General features: G+C 42.2%; 2 protein-coding genes across 3 annotated transcripts; both read left to right on the forward strand.

Annotated features, from left to right (window-relative positions):
- Positions 1 to 307: 307 nt before the first annotated feature.
- Positions 308 to 7,518, forward strand: LOC145352804 (actin, alpha cardiac muscle 1). The gene is made up of 7 exons (XM_080203167.1): positions 308 to 432; positions 2,867 to 3,008; positions 3,694 to 4,018; positions 4,409 to 4,570; positions 4,662 to 4,853; positions 6,116 to 6,297; positions 7,181 to 7,518. The coding sequence occupies exons 2-7, from the start codon at positions 2,880 to 2,882 to the stop codon at positions 7,322 to 7,324; spliced, it is 1,134 nt and encodes a 377-aa protein (XP_080059293.1). The 5' UTR covers positions 308 to 432; positions 2,867 to 2,879; the 3' UTR covers positions 7,325 to 7,518.
- Positions 7,519 to 18,244: 10,726 nt separating this feature from the next.
- On the forward strand, positions 18,245 to 21,741 carry LOC145352321 (gap junction delta-2 protein). 2 transcript variants are annotated; one of them, XM_080202077.1, is made up of 2 exons: positions 18,245 to 18,542; positions 19,261 to 21,741. In XM_080202077.1, the coding sequence occupies exons 1-2, from the start codon at positions 18,472 to 18,474 to the stop codon at positions 20,093 to 20,095; spliced, it is 906 nt and encodes a 301-aa protein (XP_080058203.1). In that variant the 5' UTR covers positions 18,245 to 18,471; the 3' UTR covers positions 20,096 to 21,741. The 2 variants fall into 2 exon arrangements, with proteins under 2 accessions (XP_080058203.1, XP_080058205.1); XM_080202079.1 differs by lacking the exon at positions 18,245 to 18,542 and adding an exon at positions 18,601 to 18,723.
- The last annotated feature ends 2,610 nt before the right edge of the window (positions 21,742 to 24,351 follow it).

Consider the following 24,351-nt stretch of genomic DNA (forward strand, 5'->3'; position numbering starts at 1 on the left):
TGCAAGTCCCAGAGTAATTCAGGAAGCCGGCTTCTGGCGGCCACACTTGCCCCCTGCATTCCCACCTTTCGGCATTTACGGATGTTTTTTAGTTGCAATTCCCTATTAGGCCATGCCTTTGATGTTTCTGTGTGGACCGCTGCAGCTCTGCAGGCTGCGGAAGGCACTCTGTCCTTACATGGGCTAAGTTTGGAATTGTTGGGACTGTGCACACACTCAGCCTGCCGACCCTCCCTGCAGCCGCTGTATCCATTAATGGTTTCCCTGAAACTCAGTGGCGTGAAGGCGACCAAATATGGTTAAGGTCTCGGGCTCTCCCTCTGGGCGCCCTCTGTCTCAGCAACACATCAGGGAATATAAATTCTTGTCTGCCTCACACTTAATCTCCGACCCAGCACTGCAGAGGAACGGGTGACTGAAGGTTCCACTCTGGTAAGTTACCCTAAAACCTATTCAAACCAGGAGGGCGGTACAAGAGTAGAGTCCCCAGTTCAAAACTTTTTTCAAACTTATACAACCCGCGTGATTTTTAAACAAACTAGTTTAAATGGAATTTTAGAATGAAAAATGGGGTCTTTAATTTCATTGCAGGTTCAATTCTTGGATATATGGAGGTTGTTCAGCAAATCTGACCCAATAAAGAAGGAAAATGAAACAAAACTTAATTAAATTTCAACAAATATAATTTGAACAGTTTTAGAAACAGAGTCTTACAATTGCTTGTTTCCCTTGCCCTAAGCTTTGCTGTTACTTAATCAGATTTGATCTGATTTGATTTATTATTGTCACATGTATTAATATACAGTGAAAAGTATTGTTTCTTGCATGCTATACAGACAAAGCGTACCATTCATAGAGAAGGAAAGGCAAGAGTGCCAAATGTAGTGTTACAGTCATACCTAGGGCATAGAGAAAGATCAACTTAATGCAAGGTAGGTCCATTCAAAATTCTGATGGCAGCGCGGTTGGTACGTGATCTCAGACTTTTGTATCTTTTTCCCAATGGAAGAAGGCGGAGGAGAGAACATCTGGGGTGCTTGAGGTCCTTAATTATGCTGGCTGCTTTGCTGAGGCAGCAGGAAATGTAGTCAGAGTCAATGGATGGGAGGCTGGTTTGCGTGATGGATTGGGCTACATTCACGACCTTTTGTAGTTCCCTGTGGTCTTGGGCAGAGCAGGAACCCATACCAAGCTGTGATACAACCAGAAAGAATGCTTTTTATGGGGCATCTGTAAAAGTTGATAAGCGTCGTCACTGACATGCCAAATTTCCTTACTCTTCTGAGAAAGTAGAGGCGTTGGTGGGTTTTCCTAACTATAGTGTTGGCAGGGGGGAACCAGGGCAGGTTGTTGGTGATCTGGACACCTAAAATCAAAAAAAGATATGGACTCTTCAAGGTCCAAACAAAGGTTGAAAAGTATCCTTCGTAAAGAAACTAAAAGTGGATCGAGACTAACAGAAGAAAGTTTACTGGTTGAATCAGCAAGGTGGGCAAAAGGGAATTTAAATCGCGTTGAACTCAGGATCATTATTTTATGAGTGGGATTTGCATTTTGTTTTAGAATTGCACAATTAACTTGTAAAAAAGTTAACACAACTGAAGTATTGAAGTCCGACTTAATTGAGTTTCATACTTAACCTGGCTTCCTCTGCACTCAGCAAGTAGATAGATAGACGCCACCCAAACAAGCCTTTATGGAAGTAATTCAGATATAATTACAATCCAAGTGCCAATGTAAACTTTAAAATAGATAGCATTATTTACTTTAACCGCCTGATGAGGATGATACAAAGATAATTGGGAAGGCAACTGATAAAGGTGACGCCCACAGAGGGATATAGACAGGTTAAGTGAATGAGCAAAAATTTGGAGATGGAATATAAGTTAGGTAAATGTGAAGTATGCACTTTGGTTTGAAGAATAAAGGAGTTGAATATTGTTTAAATGGAGAAAAACTGCAGAAAGCTGCAGCACAGGGAAATTTGGGTGTCTTTGTGCATAAATCACTAAAAGCTAGTATGTAAGTTCAGCAGCTAATAGGAGAGGCAAATGGAATGATTATTTCAAAGGGCATAAATGTGGGCAGGTCTTGCTTAACCTGTACAGGCACTATTTAGACCACAGCTGGAATGCGGTGGACAGTTTTGGTCCCCTTATCTAAGGAAAGATATACTGGTATTGGGGCAGTCCAGAGAGAGTTCACGAGATTGATCCCGGGTATGGAGGTATTTTCTTATGAGGAGAGGTTGAATAGTTTAGATCTGTACTCAATGACAACCTCATTGAGATTCATAGGATTCTCAGGGGGCTTGACAGGGTAGATGCTGAGAGGTTGTTTCCCCTTGTGGGAGAGTTTAGGACCAGAGGACATCATCTCAGTAAGAGAGTTGCCCATTGAAGACAGAGATGAAGAGGAATTTTCTCACTCAGATGGTAGTGAACGTGTGGAATTCGTTACCTCAGAGGGTTGTAGGAGTTGGGTCATTAAGCATATTCAAAGCTGAGATGGACAGATTTTTAATCAGTGAGGGAATCGAGGGTTATGGGGATAAAGTAGGCATGTGGAGTTGAGGATTATCACATGATTTTAATGAGCAGTGGAGCAGGTGCGATGGGCCAAATGGCCTACTTCTGCCTCTATGTCTTGTGGTGTTATGAAAATGGTGTTGCAGCTAAACCAGTCCAATGGCTAAATGTCAGTAAAATAGGAAGGATTCATATCTCAAGCTATTTTATACATCACCAGCAATAGCACTGTTGCTTTGAAGCCCGTACTTGATCCAGGTGTATTCCACCTGTCCTGCAGTACAGTCCTTTGGTGATGTCGATGAAGATCGTTTCATCATAACTCTTTCTGTTTGTAGATTCCAAATCACCATGTGTGACGACGAGGAAACCACCGCTTTAGTGTGTGACAATGGCTCTGGACTGGTGAAGGCTGGATTCGCTGGTGATGATGCCCCCCGAGCTGTCTTTCCCTCCATCGTTGGCCGCCCACGCCACCAGGTACCCAACACTCAATGTTCCTTCACCAGCCACTAGAGGGCATTATGAGTAGACAGCCTCGTCTTCTCAGTGAAACTCCCCAGGATAATTTTCTTGCAAATTTTGTAAGCTTTCCCAACTCCAGACATTCAAACTCCCTTTGTCCAAGAGTCTCTGGAGTTCTACTCTTAAAATGTTTAGTCAAGTTGCACTTTAAATTCTTAGAATCCCTTCTGTATAGAAGAAGCCATTTGGCCCATCGAGTCTGCACCGACTCTCTGACAAAGTATCTTACCCAGGCCCTCTCCCCCACCCTATCCCGTAACACCCCATACATTTTCCAGTGGCTAATACATCTAACCTACATATCCTGGGACACCAAGGGGTAATTTAGCAAGGTTAACCTACCTTACCTATGCATCTTTGGACTGTGGGAGCAAACCAGGGCACCCGGAGGAAACCCATGCAGACATGGGGAGAATGTGCAAACTCCATAGTCACCCAAGGCCGGAATTGAACCCAGGTCCCTGGAGCTGTGAGGCAGCAGTGCTAACCACTGTGCCATCATGCCTTGACTAAATACTTACGCTGTTGGTCTGTAAAGATAATTTATTCATTATCATCTTATTATCATAAATTGCAGAGTATGAAGATAGAGAGCTGGTTAATGTTCAAGCTGCTAATATATCTTTCTATGATATTATAGGGTGTCATGGTGGGTATGGGTCAGAAGGATTCCTATGTGGGTGATGAGGCCCAGAGCAAAAGAGGTATCTTGACCCTGAAATATCCCATTGAACATGGCATCATCACCAACTGGGATGACATGGAGAAGATTTGGCACCACACCTTCTACAATGAACTCCGCGTGGCACCTGAAGAACACCCCACACTTCTTACTGAGGCTCCACTTAATCCCAAGGCTAACCGTGAGAAAATGACCCAAATTATGTTTGAGACTTTCAACGTCCCAGCCATGTACGTCGCTATCCAGGCTGTCCTTTCCCTGTACGCTTCTGGTCGCACCACAGGTTAGTACAGAAGTCCCAAACGATGATGCTTACTGATGTGACAGATGGTTTGGCTAATCCCCTAAAATTATTGGACTTGCTGTGAAATGTAAAATCTAGTAAATTTGAGGAGTATTGATTTCACAGAGTGTTTACAATATCATCCGAAATGTTTCTGTATATTAATTTCATTAGAAAACGTTGATAAGCTTTATCAGTAATTCACCCATACTGATTATACAACTCCTTAATTTTGTGTTACATTGCTGGAGGTACTGAAATATAGTATTGACCTGCCTCAGAAATGAAGAATGCGTGATGTGAGGGTGGGCAGAATGAGCTTTTGGACATCTGATTGGGAGATTGGCAGTTCATGATGTCTGTTTTTCAATTTCCATTCTGTTACTCTAGGTATCGTCCTGGATTCTGGAGATGGTGTTACTCATAACGTTCCAATCTATGAGGGTTACGCTCTCCCTCATGCCATCATGCGCCTGGACCTCGCTGGCAGGGATCTCACTGACTACCTCATGAAGATCCTTACTGAACGCGGCTATTCCTTTGTGACAACTGGTATGCAGCTACTAGTATACTCAGACCATCACATTATCTGTATTCTGAAATCCAACAAGGGTGTCTCAATGATTTCCGTGTCTGTCCACAGCTGAGCGTGAGATTGTCCGTGACATTAAGGAAAAGCTGTGTTACGTCGCCCTGGACTTTGAGAATGAAATGGCCACTGCAGCTTCTTCATCTTCCCTGGAAAAGAGCTATGAGTTGCCTGATGGTCAGGTCATCACCATTGGTAATGAGCGTTTCCGCTGTCCTGAGACCCTCTTCCAACCGTCTTTCATTGGTAAGTATTCAGGTTTATTCAGACTGTGCACACCACTTGATGAAATTTTGTGTGGCTTTGATGGACACTATGAAGGATAAATGTTATTCTCTAGAAAGCCTGGTTGTAAAGGATAAAACAGGAGCCAATATTTACATACTTTTAGATGTAATTTATTCAGAGATGCACATTATAAACACACTCTTCCTAAGCTCAGACTCAATTCCAGTTTGTTACTATTTATCGGAGACAAAGTGAATCCTGAGTTAAAGCTCACCCCTAGAAACCAATTCAATGCAATTAATATACAACAAACAACACATACCCAATGCTCAAATCATCTTCAATCATCTCCAGTCAAGCCTCTCTAATGAATAAGAACTTGGAGGAAATAGATGTAAAGAGAAAAGATAGTCCCAGATAACCAGAGATTGCTCTCCCCACTTTGAGGGGAAGAACTGACCGGTAGTGATTTAACCTGAGGGTCACCACACCTCAGAAGAGGGGCAAGGTTGAGAAGGCTGGGCCGTCATGGATAACCTCAACTGGAAGGGGAATTGCTGTTGGCATCGCTTTGTATCACGACCCAATTGTCCAGCCAACTGAGCCAGATCAACCCCCAATATATAAGAACATAAGAACATAAGAAATAGGAGCAGGAGTAGGCCATCTAGCCCTTCGAGCCTGCCCCGCCATTCAATAAGATCATGGCTGATCTGTCGTGGCTCAGTTCCACTTTCCCGCCCTCTCCCCATAACCCTTAATCCCCTCTCTTATCAAGAACCCATCAACCCGCTTTTTAAAAATATTTAGCGAGGCAGCCTCCACCACTTCAACGGGCAGAGAATTCCAGAGATTCACCACCCTTTGAGTGAAGAAGTTCCTCCTCAACTCCGTTCTAAACCGCCTCCCCTTTATCTTGAGGCTGTGCCCCCTAGTCCTACTGTCTTTTTTGAGCGGGAAGAGTCTCTCCACCTCTATCCTATCCTATATATCTCCACCTCTATCCTATATATTGCAAATATATGCTAATATGCATTGTATGTAAGCCTGTAATAACAATCTATGGTGGAACAGGAGCTAATGGGTGGTTATTGGAGGCTGGGTTTCAATTGGCTGGTGGCCATCTGGCAATATATGACTCATTTTGACTTGATGCACATTAAATCTGAACAGGTGTGAGCTGTTGTTTTCTCTCCAAGTTGTATGCCATCATTTTCATCTTATCCACTCAACAGTTTTCATTCATAATAATTGTATGATTTGGTCCATTCTTAAAACAGGCATGGAATCTGCTGGCATTCATGAAACTACATACAACAGCATCATGAAATGTGATATTGACATCCGTAAGGATCTGTATGCCAATAATGTCTTGTCTGGTGGCACCACCATGTACCCTGGTATTGCTGACCGTATGCAAAAGGAGATCACTGCCCTGGCCCCCAGTACCATGAAGATCAAGGTAACACATTGAAAACTGTCATTAAATGATTGGAATTGAATTTTAGTGCAATTCCAAAAATGTTATATGCAAAATTGGGGCAGCACGGTGGCATGGTGGTTAGCACTGCTACCTCCCAGTGCCAGGGACCCGGGTTCAATTCCTGGCTTGGGTGTCAGTCTGTGCGGAGTCTGCGCTTTCTCCCTATTTCTGCGTGGGTTTTCTCTGGGTGCTTTGTTTTCCTTCCACAGTCTGAAAAACCTGCTAATTAGGTGCATTGCCATGATAAATTCTCCCTCAATGTACGCAAACAGGTATTGGAATGTGATAGCTAGGGGATTTTCACAGTAGCTTCATTGCAGTGTTAATGTAAGCCTACTTGTGACTAACAAAATAAACTTAACAAACTTAACAATTGTGCTGTCTGCTGGTACTATAAATAATTGTAAAAGATCATCTGCTCTTACCAAAAGAGAAATGTCTGGAAAATCTCAGCAGGTCTGGCCGCATCTGCAAGGAGAGAAAAGAACTGATGTTTTGAGTCCAGATGACTTTTTGTCAAAGCTCAAACTTTGACAAAGCTGTGACAAAGGGTCATCTGGACTCGAAACGTCAGCTCTTTTCTCTCCTTACAGATGCTGCCAGACCTGCTGAGATTTTCCAGCATTTTCTCTTTTGGTTTCAGATTCCAGCATCTGCAGTCATTTGCTTTTATCGTCTGTTCTTACAGCAGATATTAATTTAATCTATCTAATTTTGATAATGCTTTGTTCATTTGGAAAATACTATTACTGTATAATTTAAGGTTTTAAAAATTTTCCTGCGCTGCTATTGGTGAGGACAGTTTTCAGGTAGAATTGCTACAGAGCATACCCAGTGCTAATGACCTTTCTTTATGCTTCAGATCATTGCTCCACCTGAGCGTAAATATTCCGTCTGGATCGGAGGCTCTATTCTGGCCTCACTCTCCACCTTCCAGCAGATGTGGATCAGCAAACAGGAGTACGATGAAGCAGGTCCATCCATCGTCCATCGCAAATGCTTCTAAACATCGTGATTTTAACTTACTTTGAACTCAGGTTGATAAGATTGTGCCTCTGGTTACTTTGAATCAATGGGCCATCGGGAAATACAAAATAGTTTCAAAACTATTTTCATTGTACAGTTTGTTTACACATGTGCAATTTATTTGTGACAATAATATTTATTGATCTATAAATAAAATAAGACTGGAACTTGCAACTTCTGAGCAGTGTCTAAATGAAGGTGGTGTTGGGAGGAGCTGGTAATTCATTGGAGACAATTCAATTCAAAGATATATGATGGAGTCTATTTACACTTTAACTTTAATGTCACCGCCAAATGTTGAATTCTCAGATAGTATTTAAATCTCCAAATGATTCCAGGGTTTCTATTCCAACTGGCTCCAGGGAGAGATTTGAATTCAGGCTGCAATCATTCTGTGTGAAGGGAAACACTCGAAATGTAACCATATCATATCATTTCCCCCTTGCAGTTCAGTTTAGTCAACATGAAATAATTTTGACTCAGCGCCAACACTAATCTGGCTCGATCAGTCCCGAGTAAACTCTAAAGATACCCAGGTCAGATGGATTCGCCATGGTAAATTGCCCCTTAGTTTCCAAAGATGTGTAGGGTAGGTGGATTAGCCATGGTAAATGTACAAGGTTATGGGGATAAGGAAGGGGCCTGTGTAAGATACTCGTATCAGAGAGTCGGTGCAGACTTGATGGGCCGAATGACCTCTTCTGCACTGTAAGGATTCCATGATTCTATGATAAAGGCCTGTGCAGGTTCTGTAACAAAGTGTAGTGCTCCTGAGACGGTAGACTCACACCAACTACTTTGACAGCAGGTAGAGAGGAAATTCAATGATGTTACATCTGAGTTACAAAGTGCTCAAAGGATCAGGTTAAATATTAACAGCTCAGGAATTCTTCACCCCTCTCCCCCTCCGCACACACTTTTAATAGATTTGAACATTTAACTGTTGGGAGTAGGGACTTCTGCTCATCCACATATCCCACACACAAAGCCACTTCCAAGACAAAGCTGTTTCAGTTCTAACCAGGCACTGTAAACCCCCATTCTGTGATTTTGTCTAACCCTTTCAAATGAACAATTTGATCAACAATTCTGATGTGATTCTAATACTGAAGTACGATTGTACTCTTGTTAACTTTTTACAAATGGGCATTAACACTGAGCATATGTATTGTGATCATTTTACCACTTCAAATATTAAATCATTGAGTTGAAGCAAAAAGACACTAAAGAAACATCACACCTATATGAGGAATATGAAATGTTGCTACTTCTGAAGGTCAACATAGAGATCAAAATTGGCTGTAAGAGAAAATCGAATGTGGGGTCAATTCAAATTGAACTAGTAGACATTTAATGATTACTCTAAGTTTGACTGTCCAAAGTAAACATGGGATCACCAAATAACAAGGAAGGTAAATATTAAAGCTGCCATTGTCTTCCAGAGAAATTCAACTTGACTTTAGATAAGTTTCCGACTGATTGATGTGTGAAATGGGTGACTTTAGAAATGGTGAAAGTTGAGGTTATTACCTTTCCCAATAACTTCAATCCTTCTTTACATCTGTGAGACAAAACTTATCTTAAATCTGTAAAAATATTTCTAAAATTTATAACATCCTTAGAGAAAAGCAAGGTCAGTTAGCTTCAGTGGCTAGAATGTAGGTGCAGAATGATGCCAATGGTACAAGGTTGATTCCTGGTTCTGGCAGTTCATGGAGGCCTGCCTCCTTATCTTGCCTGTGCTCGATGTGAAGTGGTGCCCCTCGGGCTATATAACCACTTGTCTCTCCCTTGCGGAGAGAGACGCCTATGGTCCCTTGAGGTCTTTGATTCATTACAAATTAAAACAGTATGAGTACGATGCTGCATTGGTTCAATTAAAAGAAATTAGGCCTGAATAAGGTGACCAGAAATGGCAGTCGAAACCTTGATTCATCATATAACATGTTTACTTTGGGTTCCCCAGTTCCGTTGTTACATGAGGCTTCTCACAGGAATAACCAGGCAATAAGCAGTGGGGCTGCCACAGGGATCGGTGCTGGGACCCCAGCTATTCACAATATATTTTAATGATTTGGACGAGGGAACAAAATGTAACATCTCAAAGTTTGCAGATGATATCAAATTGGGTGGGAGGATGAACTGTGATGAGGATACAGAGATCCTTCAGAATGATCTGGGCAGGTTGGGTGAGTGGGCAAATCCATGGCAGATGCAGTATAATTTGGATAAATGTGAGGTTATTCACTTTGGAAACAAAAAACAAGAAGGCAGAGTACTATCTGAGTAGCTGTAAACTGGGAGAGGGGAGTGTGCAGAGGGACCTGGGTGTCCTTGTGCACCAGTCACTGAAAGTAAGCATGCAGGTGCAGCAGGCGGTAAAAAAGGCAAATGGTATGTTGGCCTTTATTGCAAGAGGTTTCGAGTTTAGGAGCAGGGATGTGATGTTGCAATTATACAGGACCTTGGTGAGACCATACCTAGAATGTGTGTAGTCTTGATCACCTTTTCTGAGGAAGAATATTCTTACTCTAGAGGGAGTGCAGCAAATGTTTACTAGGCTGATTCTGGGGATGGCAGGACTGATATATGAGGAGAGATTGACTAGGTTAGGATTGTTTTTGCTGGAGTTCAGATGAATGAGGGGGGGATCTCATAGAGCCTTATAAAATTCTAACAGGTCTAGACAGGATAGATGCAGGGAGGATGTTCCTGATGGTGGGAATGTCCACAACCAGGGGGTCACAGTTTGAGGATACAGCATAGACCATTGAGGATGGAGATGAGAAATTACTTCACTCAAAGAGTTGCGAACCTGTGGAATTCATTACCATAAGAAGTAGTTGATGCCAAAACATTGAATATATTCAAGAGGTGGCTGGATGTAGCACTTGGCATGAATGCGATCCAAGATTATGGGGAGAAAGCAGGATTAGGCTATTAAGTTGGATGATCAGCCATGATTGTGATGAATGACGGAGAAGGCTGGAAGGGATGAATGGCCTCCTTTTACTCCTATCTTCTATGTTTTTATGTTTCTATATGCTGTGATTCTTAATAACCTTCTAGTCTCTGGAAAATCTGTGGTAAATGTACATCTGCCTCTTCAAGCGTTTGGAATTGTCACACCAATTATCAGTTACAGCAGAATCTAAAGTAGGGGAAGCACATACCAGTAAAGTGTGCTGTGGAATTGAAACTGGTGCATTTTCCACCTTACCAATTGAGCATTGCACTGTTCTTTTTCAAAGCATTTAGAAAGGACTTTTCTCCTGATTTAATTTCCTCTTCATTTTTAATACTCCAGTTGCATTAGAGTAAAAAAAAACTCAAATCTCAATATACTGTCTCAAATTCAGGTTGTGTAGCTTGGAGGAAACTCGGACAGCAGTGAAGGATTATAAAGCAGGAACTGATAGAAATTACAGTGTAAAAGTAAATTCAAGCTTAATGTTGTGGACTGGAATTATATCCAAAGTAAAGGCATTTTGTAATATAAATACTTTTCAACCTACATAGCCCGTTAGAATTGAGGACAAATCATGCCACTAATCTGTTATGTTTCAGATCATTCTCTTCTTCATGGAGAGGATTTTGGGATTGAGTTATTTATAAGGATTTTGTTTTAAAAAACAGAACAGGTTTAAAAAGGAAATCTAAGGCTACATGAATTCAGCGTGTGGACTGAAGCCAAATGGATCAAGTTTCCACAACTCACAATTGATAAAATGGAAATTAATTGTTTAATTTCAGGTCCTATAACTACTTATCTTGAGGACATCAAGAGATGTCCTGTTTAATTTTTAATACTTCAAATATTAAGCCATTGAGTTGAAGCAAGAATAAACTAAAGGAATGCCTCATTTTTGCGAGGAATATGAAATGTTGCTATTTCTAAAAGTTAACATAGAGACCAAATTGGCTGTCAGACAACATAGAGTGGGGGGGGGGGGGGAGCAATTTAAATTAAACTAGTAAACATGTAATGAATATTCTAAATCTGTCTGTACAAAGTAAACATGGGCTCACCAAATAACAAATAGGGTAAGTAAATACTAAATTAAATATTAAATATTACTCAATGCGGAACAGAATAGTGCAGGTTATTTTATTGATTAATCTCTATGAGAAGGGAATCACCATCTTGGCACTTTCGCCTGGCTGGGGGCATAAAAGGACAAAGGAGCAGCGAGGTAATAGGATTGCCTAACCTCCAGTATTGTTCTTGATCCTTTATAAATTAAAGATTAATCTCTAATGTATTTGCCCAAGCAACCAAGAGAAAATCTAGAAGGCATTAAAATGTTGAGTATTAATAGAAATTCCTTTTGTTTACCAGCTTTATAAATAAATATAAGCTTGGTAAAGGGCAATGTAACTGACTGTGAGGAATCATTCATTGCTTTCCAATTAATGTGGGTAGAAGGTTCCCCAGGAAACTGGACATGCCAGTGGTGGGAGTGTAGGGTGGGGGATTTGAAGGGAGAAGGTTGTGTAATTAAATCTCCCAGAATATGTCTAACCAGGGTTAACAACGCTATTTGATGGTGAATTTTGAACCTATGGAGCAAGTTGTCAGTGCAAGATGAATGCAGGTTCATTGAGTAAGATTTTATCTCACTCATAACAAATGCACTTGCAGAGAATTACAATCAGGCCCATACCATCAAGAAAACCCTGGATATGAAGGAGTTTGCCTCTACAAGTAATAGGTATCGAATAATGTAAATTGAGCTCAATGTGGTTACTTGGATTAATTTGAATAGCCTAAAATGATTGGAACATAGTTTTCCAATTTTTTTTCTCAAGTTAGCCCTAGGTTGTTCACATCTTCTGGAAGATTAGATAAGGAATTTCTTGATTTAATGCCTAAGGAATCCCAACAGTCCAGAAAAGGACTAACTGGTCCATTTTCTAGTTTCAGCTGTTCACACACCGCGATCTGTGGAGGATGGTTCTCTGGAGGGGCATTGGAAGAAGCAAGTAGAATAGAAAGCTCACTTGGCTAAGAAGGGAGCCCAGGGAAAACAGGAGCCAGAAAATTCTGCATGACCTTACCTCACTGTCTGTATCCGAAGTGAATGCAGTCATGCCACAGTAGGGCTCTTGAGCTGTACAATTGAGCTTTAATACAACTTGACAACCAATCAGTTTGGGGTTGACAACCAAGGTGCAAGTCTTATCTCACGTTGGCCTTCATAGCGAGAGGATTCAAGGAGCAGGGATGTCTTGATGCAATTATACAGGGCTTTGGTGAGGCCACACCTGGAATATTGCGTGCAATTTTGGCCTCCTTATCTGAAGAAGGATGTTCTTGCTCTTGAGAGAGTGCAGACAAGGTTGACCAGACTAATTCCTGGGTTGGCAGGATTAACGTACGAGGAGAGATTGAGTTAATATTGTATTTGCTGGAGTTCAGGAAAATGAGGGGAGAATATCATAGAAACCTATAAAATTCTAATGGGGCTAGACAAGGTAGATACAAAATGGATCTTCCCAAGGTGGAGGTTCCAGAACCAGGGGTTAGAATGTGAGGATATAGGCTATACTGTTTAGGGGAAAGATAAGGAGAAATTTCTTCACCCAGATAGTGGTCAGTCTGTGGAATTTGCTGCCACAGAAAGTAGTTGAATGTTTTCAAGAGGTTGTTAGATATAGCACTTGAGGCATAGGGAATCAAAGGATATGGGGAGAAGGCGGGATAAGGCTGTTGAGTTGGATAATCATTCACGATTATAATGAATGACCTGTAGCACTACACTCGAGGGAGTATCATGGAATCATATACATTGAATCCTTACAATGCAGAAGGGAGCAATTCGGGTCATCCAGTCTGCATCAACTGCCTGACAGAGTGTCTCACCCAGGCCGTATCCCTGTAACCCCATGTATGTACCCCACTAATCTCTCTAAACTACACCAAGTGGACAACAAGGGGCAATGGTCTATTCACTGAGCCTGCACATCTTTGGACTATGGGAGGAAACTGGAGCACCCAGTTCTGCATGGAGGAAACCCATGCAGACACAGGGAGAATGTGCAAACTCCAGACAGACAGTCACCCAAGACTGGAATCAAACCCGGATCCCTGGCACTGTGAGGCAGTGCTGCTAACCACTGTGTCACCATGCTGCCAGCTTATAAGGAAGACCCATAAATTGTAGGAATCACCAAATGCAGGTCCATAGGTAATGGACTCAGAGCTTTATATCAACATGCAGTTAGTTGTTAAAGTGGCCATGCTGACATTTCACACTGTGATATGTTATATCGTGCAGATACAGGATTATATCAAAAGAAGATGAAGTGCATGATAATACCCCAGGAAAGGCTTGGGGTTTTGACAAACTCTTAAAGCTGCTATCCAAACCGATGGATGAGACAGTTTATTTATATTCCAATATTTAATATAATCCCGTTACACAGAAAGCTCAGTTAATATTTTAACACCATCAGTGATTTCTGTAGAATGACTCTAATGATGGGGAATTGGCCCATTTTTCATCCTATTAATTATTTGTAATCAGTCATGAAGTAATAAAAGGATTTTTATTTCTTGTTGTGTAATCTTTTTTCCAACAGCATCACTTAAGAATATCAGTTGTCAGACAATATAACAGCCAATTAAAATCTAAATATATTGGAATTAATTATGGTTTCAGTGCCAAGAGATCAAAATGATTGATCGATTTAAATGATAAAAATATGTTTTAAAGAGAGCCCGTTAAGTGGAAAGAAAAAGCTTGCATTAATTTAACATCAGCACATCTCAAATGTCAGCTCATCTCAAAATGCTTCAGTTAAATATTGCTGATTTTTTACTCATGCTCTAAAGGCCAAATAGTGGGCCAATACTGTAATTTTCTCTATTATTTGGAGAACATTTAGAATCTGACTCAACAAGAAAAATGATCATTTAATTTAAGTTATGTATTTTAGGTGTTTCTCAGCACACAAAGAAACAAGCACCAGTTTCACTTTTCTTCCTATGGGGATAGAAAGGTAATCAGGCTTAATTGGTTTAAAGAAAGTGACAGATACGAATCTCAAACTTGTATGTTTTGCTGAATTTATACTGTGGAGTCCAGCTTCAGGAGCCCATTGAGTTTGCTGCTCAGGTGAAAGCTCTGACTCTGTGTAATTGCACAAGAACAGAGTTCCTACCCTCAGCTGTAGTGGTATTGTCACTGGGCAAGTGACCCAGAGATCCAGGGTAATGATATGGGGACCTGCTCAAATCGCACCATGATAGAATAGAATAGAAACCCTACAGTGCAGAAAGAGGCCATTCAGCCCATTGGGTTTGCAACAACTCTCCAAAAGACAATTCCAACCAGGCCCTATCCCCATAGCCCCATGTATTTACCCTAGTAATCCTCTAGCCTACACATCTTGGGACAATTTTGGCATGGCATCTAATTCTCCTAAACTACACATCTTTGGATTGTGGGAGGAAAACGGAGCACCCAGAGGAAACTCACTCAGACACGGGGAGAATCTGCAAACTTCACACAGACAGTACCCAATGTTGGAATTGAACTGGGGTACCTGGCACAGTGAGGCAGTAGTGTTAACCACTGTGCCACCATGCTGCCCTGGTAGATATTAAAATTTGAATTCAATAAAAAGCTCTGGAATTAAAAGTCTAATGATGACCACAAAACCATTGCCGATTGTTGTAAAAATACATCTGGTTTACTAATGTCCTTTGGGGAAGGAAATCTGCCATCCTTACCTGGTCTAATCTACGTGTGACTCCAGATCCTGGCAATGTGGTGGATCCTTAAGTGTCACCTGTAATAGCCCAGCAAGCTATTGAATTCAGGACAGTTAGGGATGGACAATAAATGCTGGCCTAACCAGCAATGCCCACATCCCACGGACATATTTCTCAAAAACTATGATGGGTGGGGGGGTTGGTTCGGAGAGGGACACAAAGGCTGGAGTACTTATTCTAAGCACTTAACATCACTCTAGGTATATTTATAAAGTGTCTTGTAGGTGTAGCAGATGCACACTGCAAAAGTAGTTTGACATAGTATTGTAATTAGATTCATTGTGACAATCAAACCCAAGCATCCCGAGGCCACCTAGTTCAAAAGGATGCTCATAGCTCCCTCTCTGCAGTTAACTCCAGGTTAAGACTATTAGACTATAAGACATAGGAGCAGAATTAGGCTACTTGGGCTACTGATAGTTTTCTCATCCCCATTCTCCTGCCTTTCCCTATAACCTCTGATCCATTTATTAATCAAGAACTTATCCATCTCTGTCTTAAAGATACTCAGTGACCCGGCCTCCACAGCCTTCTGTGGCAAAGAGTTCCACAGATTCACCACTCTCTGGCTGAAGAAATTCCTCCTTATCTCTGTTTTAAGGGGATAGTCTTTAGTCTGAGGTTGTGCCCTCTGGTTCTAGTTTTTTTCCTATTAGTGGAAACATCCTGTCCATATCCACGCTGTCCAGGCCTCGCAGTATCCTGTAAGTTTCAATAAGATCCCCCCCTCATCCTTCTAAACTCCAGTGAGTGCAGTCCTCAACCGTTCCTCATACAACAAGCTCTTCATTCCAGGGATCATTCTTGCGAACCTCCTCTGGACCCTTCCCAAGGTCAGCACATCCTTCCTTAGATATGGGGTCCAAAACTGCTCACAATACTCCAAACGGGGTCTAACCAGAGTCTTAAATCTAGATTCCCATTGCAGCCTGTGGAGAAGTAGAAATGCCCAATAACATTTGAAACATTCCTTAATAAACGGAAAATATTTCCACAAGATCTGCTGGGCACTGTATCAGACTATAACAATACTATATTTCAGCACAGACCGGCCAATGACAGACAGTTTGGTGGTGGCCTCATGTCTCGCAGAGAGATTTTTATGCAGCCAATTGTTGGATTTGATTTGCTTTGATTTATTATTGTCACATGTATGAACATAAAGTGAAAAGTATTGTTCCTTGCACGCTGTACAGACAAAACATACCATTCATAGAGAAGGAAATGAGAGAGTGCAGAATGTAGTGTTACAGTCATAGCTAGGGTGTAGAGAAAGATCAACTTAATGTAAGATAAGTCCATTCAAAAGTCTGGCAGCAGCAGGGAAGAAGCTGTTCTTGAGTCGGTTGGTTGGTACGTGACCTCAGACTTCTGTATCTTTTTCCCGAAGGAAGAAGATGGAAGAGAGAATATCCGGGGTGCATGAGTCCTTGATTATACTAGCTGCTTTGCCAAGGCAGCGGGAAGTGTAGACAGAGTCAATGGATGGGAGGCTGGTTTGCGTGATGGATTGGGCTACATTCACAACCTTTTGTAGTTCCTTGCAAATGTTGGAATACACAATTTGAAAGGGTGACGGAAACAGATTCAATGATAACTTCTAAAAGGGAATTAAATTTACATTTGCAAAGAAAGTATTTGCCGGGCTGTGGTTGGGAACTTGGAAAGAACCGAGCTGCTAAGTATTTCCAGTATTTTCTCCGGGTGAAACCAGTCCAGTCAAAAAGTCCAGTGGGTGGGATGGATCCTGCTGACTCGAGCTTTGCAAAGCAGGGGGCACTTAGGGAAATAGTCTTGCTCCACACACCCAGACACACTCTGCACTCGATCTCCCTCTCCCCAAAGCTGAGAACAAGCCTGATAAAGAGAGATCGAAGCAAATGAGTGTGGATGCTGCAATCTGAACCCAAAACAGGAATAAGTTTGACAACAATAGGTGAAACTCCAGCAGGTTTATTTGGTAACACAAGCTTTGGGAGCACTGCTCCTTCATCAGATGAGTTTCTAGTTTGCGAACCCAGCTCTCCACTCACCTGATGAGAAGGAACAGCGCTCAGAAAGCTCGTGCTATCAAATAAACCTGTTGGACTTTAACCCAGTGTTGTGAGATTACTTACTGTGCCTATCCCAGTCCATCCAAACATCATGAACCAAAAACATAGAATGCTGGAAAATCTCAGCAGGTCTGGCAACATCTATTCTCTCTCCACGGATGCTCAGACCTGCTGAAATTTTCCAGTATTTCGGGTAAAAATCTTGACCTGAGAAATAACTGGAGAGTGGGATTGCGGGCTGTTATCCTTATCAGGGCTTTTGTTGATTTCTGGCAAAATCCAGGGAAAAAATGGCAAGATTTGGTCTATGATGCGATGGCGATTTGTGGTTACATCTGGTGTGTAAAGCGGCTTCCAATATAAATATAGAGGCACTGCCCCGTTAAATTGTCAGGGATCGGGGCCGCTGTGCTTTTGTTTTCAATAAGATTACTCGAACTCCCTGTTAAATTCCCCGGGGTCCCAGAAGGACAGAATACTACAGCGGCTGAAAGCTGCAGTAAAGGCAGACAGCGCTCAGCAGGTTAAGGGGTGTGTGGAGAACACAACTGCTTCTTCCTGAATATTTCCCACCACTGAAATGTGGAGGATCCTGACTTCTAAGAACTTCGGAACCAGCAAAGGACACCCCCTCCCGTATCTGAACTCCACGCACTGAAATACTGCGGGGGGGGGGGGGGGGGTCCCCAGTGTTGATTTTTATCAAAATTCAAACCATTCCCCCCTCGCCCCGATGCAGGAGGAAGCACTTCTGTGGTTGGGGGACAGATGCAGCCTGTGTGTGTGTCCAAGGTCCTGGGTTTGCCTTTGAGTTGTGTTCCAAACCTCCAGCAGCAGGTATTTCAGTGTAGAAGATTAGGGTGCAAAATTTGGCTGCAAATTAATCCGCCCCTGGGATATTTCAGAATAATGAAAATGAGAAAATCCCTCTACATTTAGCTGATGCCTGTGTGCAGAGAGAGGGAGAGTGAAAAAAAGCCTGCCTGTGTGCGTGACGCAAGTGGTAAGTATTTAAAGGAAGATTAGAAAGCTGATGACTGTAAATATCATCTCTCTCTCCCCCCCCCCATTCGGACCGCTTCAGCCTCCCGGCTAAAGGCAGCAAGATTAATGTTAATTGGCAGCGCACACTAAAGAGAGGAAGCCGCTTCTGGGCGGCCCGGGCTCACCTCCGAGCGAGAGCCGCTGATTCGGGGCCAGCTCCTTGTGTCCTTCCCACTGAGCACTGAGCCAGGAGGGGAAAGGTGGGGGGCAGCAGTACGGCCGCAGCTCGGTGCCGGTGGCCCATGCACAGAGATGGGAGAATGGACAATTCTGGAGAGATTGCTGGAGGCTGCGGTTCAGCAGCACTCCACAATGATAGGAAGGTAAGAGGATTGACCAGATCTGCAAAATCAGCAAAGGTGCCCTTAGCGCGGCCGTCAGTTCCAGGGGGGTAGTGTTCATTCCGCCGGGTTTAATCCATTATCATGTCTGCATAATGACTGTTAGCTTTGTTAGCTTTTCAATCCAGGTAGCGGAACGTCTCAAGACCAGGAAATATCAAAGGTACTTTTTTTGTCCAGAGGTCGGGGTAAAAAGTAGAGATGTGTTTGGCAGCCTTGTGTCTCTCCCTCTCTCTCTCCCCCCCTACCCCAGCCCTGCTGCTGCCAATAGCGAATGTGTGCAGAGTTGGGTTAAATGAGTCTCTCCAAGTGGGAAGAGAAAACGCTGGAAAATCTCAGCGGGTCTGGCAGCATCTGGAAGGAGAGGAAAGAGCTGACGTTTCGGGTCCAGGTGCCCCTCTGTCAAAGCTAAAAATCAGGAGACTTCCTCTACCTCCTGGCTTGGACAAAGGGTCGTCTGGACTCGAAACGTCAGCTCTTTCCTCCCCTTCCAGATGCTGCCAGACCCGCTGGGATTTTCCAGCCTTGTTTCAGATTCCAGCATCCGCAGTAATCTGCTCTTATCTCTCAAAGTCGGGCTTGTTCTCAGCTTTGGGGAGGGGGAGAATGGGGCTCAGAGTGTGTCTGGGGGTCTGGAGTGAGATTATTCCCCTGCTTTTCTGGATCCATCCCACCCACCGTTTGTCTCTTCCTTTTGCAGGATCCTGCTGACAGTGGTGGTGATTTTCCGGATTCTGGTGGTGGCGATAGTCGGAGAGACGGTGTATGATGATGAACAGACAATGTTTGTCTGCAACACGCTGCAGCCCGGCTGTAACCAGGCTTGTTACGATAAGGCTTTCCCAATCTCCCACATCCGCTACTGGGTCTTCCAGATCATCATGGTGTGTACCCCCAGCCTCTGCTTCATCACCTACTCGGTGCACCAGTCCTCCAAGCAGCGGGAGAGACAATATTCCAGTGTCTTCATCACCATGGACAAGGACAAGAGGGAAGACAATAAGATTAAGAACACAATAGTGAACGGGGTCCTCCAGAACTCGGAACATTCCGTCAAAGGGACACAGTCAGACTTTCTGGAGGTGAAGGAGATACAGAACTCAGCTGCCAGGAATAGTAAAATGTCCAAAATCCGGCGGCAGGAAGGGATTTCCCGTTTCTACATCATCCAGGTGGTTTTTAGAAACGCTTTAGAGATCGGTTTTCTCATGGGGCAGTATTTCCTATACGGCTTCAATGTGCCCTCCATGTATGAGTGTGATCGCTACCCGTGTATCAAACAGGTGGAGTGCTATGTGTCCAGACCCACCGAGAAAACGGTCTTTCTGGTCTTCATGTTCGCGGTGAGTGGTCTTTGCGTGGTGCTCAACTTGGCCGAGCTGAACCACCTGGGCTGGAGAAAGATCAAAACGGCGGTGAGAGGGGCGCAGGAACGGCGCAAGTCCATCTACGAGATCAGGAATAAGGACTCCCCGCACAGAATGGGGGTGCCCAACTTTGGGAGAACTCAGTCCAGCGACTCGGCGTATGTGTGAGTGCGGGTCGGCTTTGGCCAATTTGCTCCTAGTCTCAATGCCACTGGGGAAATGATAATGAAAGTGGGCACAGTATTACCCAGGAGGACTCTGGCTACAATCTGATTAATTTGCCCCATTTTGGAAGCTGCCAAATGGAATCTAAGCTCATTAACTTTGTCCGGAATATCCAATTGAACACACGACATGTCCGCCTTTCTCAGATAGCGACCTGTTTCCTTGTGCATTTTGTAAATAGCTCCGTGGAAAGTGTAGATTTTAATTTAGAGTTAAAAACAAAACTGACACACTGTGAATGACGGAGGATTAGAGTGAAATTGCTTATTCCTACCTGACCTCTCGGCGTTATTTGCACTACTGCTAAACTTCGAGTTAAAATTGATAAATTTATGTAATTGGCGCCACACGAATGATAAAACCCAGCCGGCCGCTGGCCAGAGCCCAGTGGAACTCCCCCCGGCTGTTATCCAGTGGTTGTCCATTGTAAATGGTTTGTAATATACATTGGCGATCTTATTTCTAGATAGTTGGCAAGTTGTACCTGCTGGAGGTGTGTGCGTTTTAGCACTGGTTACTGAATCCTGCACAGATACCTGGAATGGACAATTGTTTTTCTTATAACCTTTGAGCACTGTACATCCTGTTTATATGTAGTCACATTCGGTTGAAATGAAGTCCCTTAGCTAATCTATTTTGTACTCACATCTTTTGCCGTGATTAGGGATTCCAAACCCTGAACTTGCCTCTCTGTCTCTGACCGACAACCTTAACTGATGGAAATCTTTGTATTCGAATTTGTACCACCTGCGACACTTTTTTTGCATCCCCAACGGCTACAAGAAAATACACCAGTCAGAGTTTTATTTATTTATTTATTTTGTATATATTATTTCCTATGTTCTGATTAGTTCCAAATGTACATAGCTGATAGGACCAAAGCACCTGTCCATCAATGAGTAATTCACCCCCTGTTTCAAACAGAGGGTCTCTCAGTACCCCTGGCCAACATTCATCCCTCCAGCAACATCACAGAAATGGTGAAATTAGATGTGGGCAGGGTCAAAAAACAAAGGCTAAATTGTATTTTCCCATCATTACTGAATAGAGGATATAGAAAGTCCATTGAATTGAATATTGGGCCCTGGATAATAAAAATGATATAATAATTATATAATAGACCCCAATACAGTAAAGTCACTTCTATGTGCGCCACTAAGGTCCAATTTCACTATTACTGACTAGTCTTTATTTCATTCTTATTTATATGACCTTGCTGTGTGCAAATTGGCAATTGTGCTTTCCCACATTTTAACAGTAACTATACTTTCTAAATGTGCTTCATTGAATGTAAAGCACTTTGAAGTGTGCTGAGATCATGAAAGTCTCTATCTAAATGTAAATCTATTTTTGTTTAATTTCAGCAATATCATCCTACTAATGTTATTTCTTGAGTGCCATACCTTAAACGAAAACAAACTCCAAGTTAGCATCAAACTAAGATGAATAAGACTGACTATTTCTCAACTGTCACCTTGCTACCGGGACATTTATCTCCAAACTCTTGTTAGTTCACCTGTACCAATTGTTATACAAAAATAAAGTTTTGTAAGTGAAATGTTTGGTCTGTTTATTCTGGTCCAGTTACTCACAGATAAATAAAAAACAACTTCTGCATTGAGAACTAAACTCTAAAATATATTGAAGATTCATTGATGGAAAGAATAATCTGTGGATTTTAATCTTTTAACAATAACAATAATAGAAAAAAAACCCATTGATGTTCAGAGTTAAGGACACATTAGCAATCAATATGCAAGAGGGGGAAAATGCAGAGAGAGCCAAAACAATTCTCAATGTGGGCAAATCAATCCAGCTGCAAGTATAAATACAAACTAACATCAAACTTTGTTAAATTTATAATATAACTTTTACTACAATTTATAGTATTAGGCTGTATATATTAGTTTGGTAAATGTTACGTGTTTTTGTTGAATATTATAATGCACCAAAATCAATGTAACAATAGTTATAGGAGACAAATAACAGTGTAATTCCTGTTGAAATAAACATATGATAATCACTACAAATTTTCTTCCAGGGCTGCATGTAACTTTTAAATTAATGTCTTGCTGTAGGACGGTGTAGTGATAGTTGCTGTATTTGCATTTCCACTACTTGGTATGAAAACAGTCATCATTCAATTAAGAAAGTGTATACATTTAAATATCTATCAATAAGAGAATGTCAGATATGCTAAATGCTGTTTTCTCAAGGTTAAATTGGGAGTAACATTATCTTTCCAGCGTATGTGATTACAAACTGATATTGGCAATGTGGACAGTTTGCAGGAATTAAGTTGTCTTTAATAAATTGTAGTTTTAGGGTAAAGACATTTTTGGTTGACAAGAACTTCTCAGTTCACTTACAAACCAAAACCAAAATACATTTCACTGATCTGAAACATTAATTCTGCTGTGCACACCATGGATGCTGCCTGACTTGCGGGATGCATTATTTTCTGTTTTGGTTTCTTATCAGTTAATTGTCCACTTTGCTCAATAGGTGATCAGTTAAGGTGAATAGACCTTTGCAACTAATTGACACATGGATTTGAATGAAACATTTATTAGCAGGATTCTCCTAAGATGCCAGGAGAGACTGCAGACACTTATTTTGTCTCTAATTCTATTTATGACTGCCAACTTTACATGAGTTTTGAAAAAAAAAATTTATTTTCTTTGTTTCTGATGTTTAAGAAGTACTAGGGGTTTATCTCAGGGAGCATGCTCCAAGCTCTTTTTAAGACATTATGAAGAAGATGGTAGACTCTGTGGGGAACAATCAAAAGCACCATGTAGGAGTGATGTAAATGCATGGAGGTGGAGGGTTGGAGTGCTCTTACCAGTATGGAAAAGGGATGAGATGCTTCAGAAATGCCAGGTAATAATGTAGCTCTCCATCCCCGCTGTCACCATGGCTGTTACAATTTTCTTCTAGCTCTGAACAACTGGGTAAAGGGTAGGTTTTTTTTAATGCAGATTGAGGTCCAACAATGTATCGAGGAGCCCACTTACCATTTTGGACAGCTATGTGTTGAGTATGTGTTTCTTGTACTTTGCACAGCATCTGTTCAGGTGGCGAGGAGACTAAAGGGCAAGTTTTGATGAGTATTTGTGGGTTTGAGAGTTTGAGAGTGGTCCGTCAGGCTCCACTAAACCGCCAGGGCCACTGCCAGATACATTTCACCTCCCCCACCAAGATAGATGAACACCATCCCCACCCCCAACTCCCGCCACCCCCCACCCCCACCCCCACCCCCACCTAACATCTATACACACCCTCCGCACTACAGCCTTCCTTAGAGTCATAGTAATAGAAGTTTACAGCATGGAAACAGGCTCTTCGGCCCAACTTGTCCATGCCGCCCTTTTTTTTAAAACCTGTAAGCTAATCCAAATTGCCCGCCTTGGGCCCATATCCCACTATACCCATCGTATCCATGTAACTATCTAAATGCTTTTTAAAAGACAAAATTGTACCCACCCCTACTACTAACTCTGGCAGCTTGTTCCAGACACTCACTACTCTCTGTGTGAAAAAATTGCCCCCTGGACACTTCTGTATTTCTCCCCTCTCACTTTAAGCCTATGCCCTCTAGTTTTAAACTATGTTTAGGAAAAGATATTGACTATCTACCTTGTCTGTGCCCCTCATTATTTTATAAATCTCTATAAGGTCACCCCTCAGCCCCCTATACTCCAGAGGAAAAAGTCCCAGTCTATTCGGCCTCTCCTTATAACTCAACCCATCAAGTCCCGGTAGCACCCTAGTAAATCTTTTTTGCACTCTTTCTAGTTTAATAATATCCTTTCTATAATAGGGTGACCAGAATTGCACACAGTATTCCAAGTGTAGCCTTACCAAATGTCTTGTACAACTTTAACAAGACATCCCAACTCCTGTATTCAGAGTTCTGACCGATGAACCCAAGCATGCCGAATGCCTTCTTCACTCCACTTTCAAGGAGCTAGGAACATGTACCCCTAAGATCTTTTTGTTCTGTAACTCTCCCTAATGCCCTCCATTAACTGAATAAGTCTTGCCCTGATTCAATTTACCAAAATGCATCATCTCGCATTTTGTCTAAATTAAACTCCAACTGTCATTCATCAGCCCACCAGCCCAATGGATCAAGATCCCATTGCACTTGGAGGTAACTTCCTTCACTGACCACTATACCACCAAACTTGGTGTCA

Source organism: Carcharhinus amblyrhynchos, chromosome 14 (genome assembly GCF_965287045.1).
Source record: "Carcharhinus amblyrhynchos chromosome 14, sCarAmb.v2.hapA, whole genome shotgun sequence".
Classification (NCBI taxonomy): domain Eukaryota; kingdom Metazoa; phylum Chordata; class Chondrichthyes; order Carcharhiniformes; family Carcharhinidae; genus Carcharhinus; species Carcharhinus amblyrhynchos.

Bases quoted from the DNA above. Each gene is read 5' to 3' on its own strand.
- LOC145352804 (XM_080203167.1), top strand. From the start codon at position 2,880: ATGTGTGACGACGAGGAAACCACCGCTTTAGTGTGTGACAATGGCTCT. The intron at 4,571-4,661 runs GTATGCAGCTAC...GTCTGTCCACAG, and splicing joins CTATTCCTTTGTGACAACTG to CTGAGCGTGAGATTGTCCGT. The intron at 4,854-6,115 runs GTAAGTATTCAG...TTCTTAAAACAG, and splicing joins CTTCCAACCGTCTTTCATTG to GCATGGAATCTGCTGGCATT.
- LOC145352321 (XM_080202077.1), top strand. From the start codon at position 18,472: ATGGGAGAATGGACAATTCTGGAGAGATTGCTGGAGGCTGCGGTTCAG. The intron at 18,543-19,260 runs GTAAGAGGATTG...TTCCTTTTGCAG, and splicing joins CACTCCACAATGATAGGAAG to GATCCTGCTGACAGTGGTGG.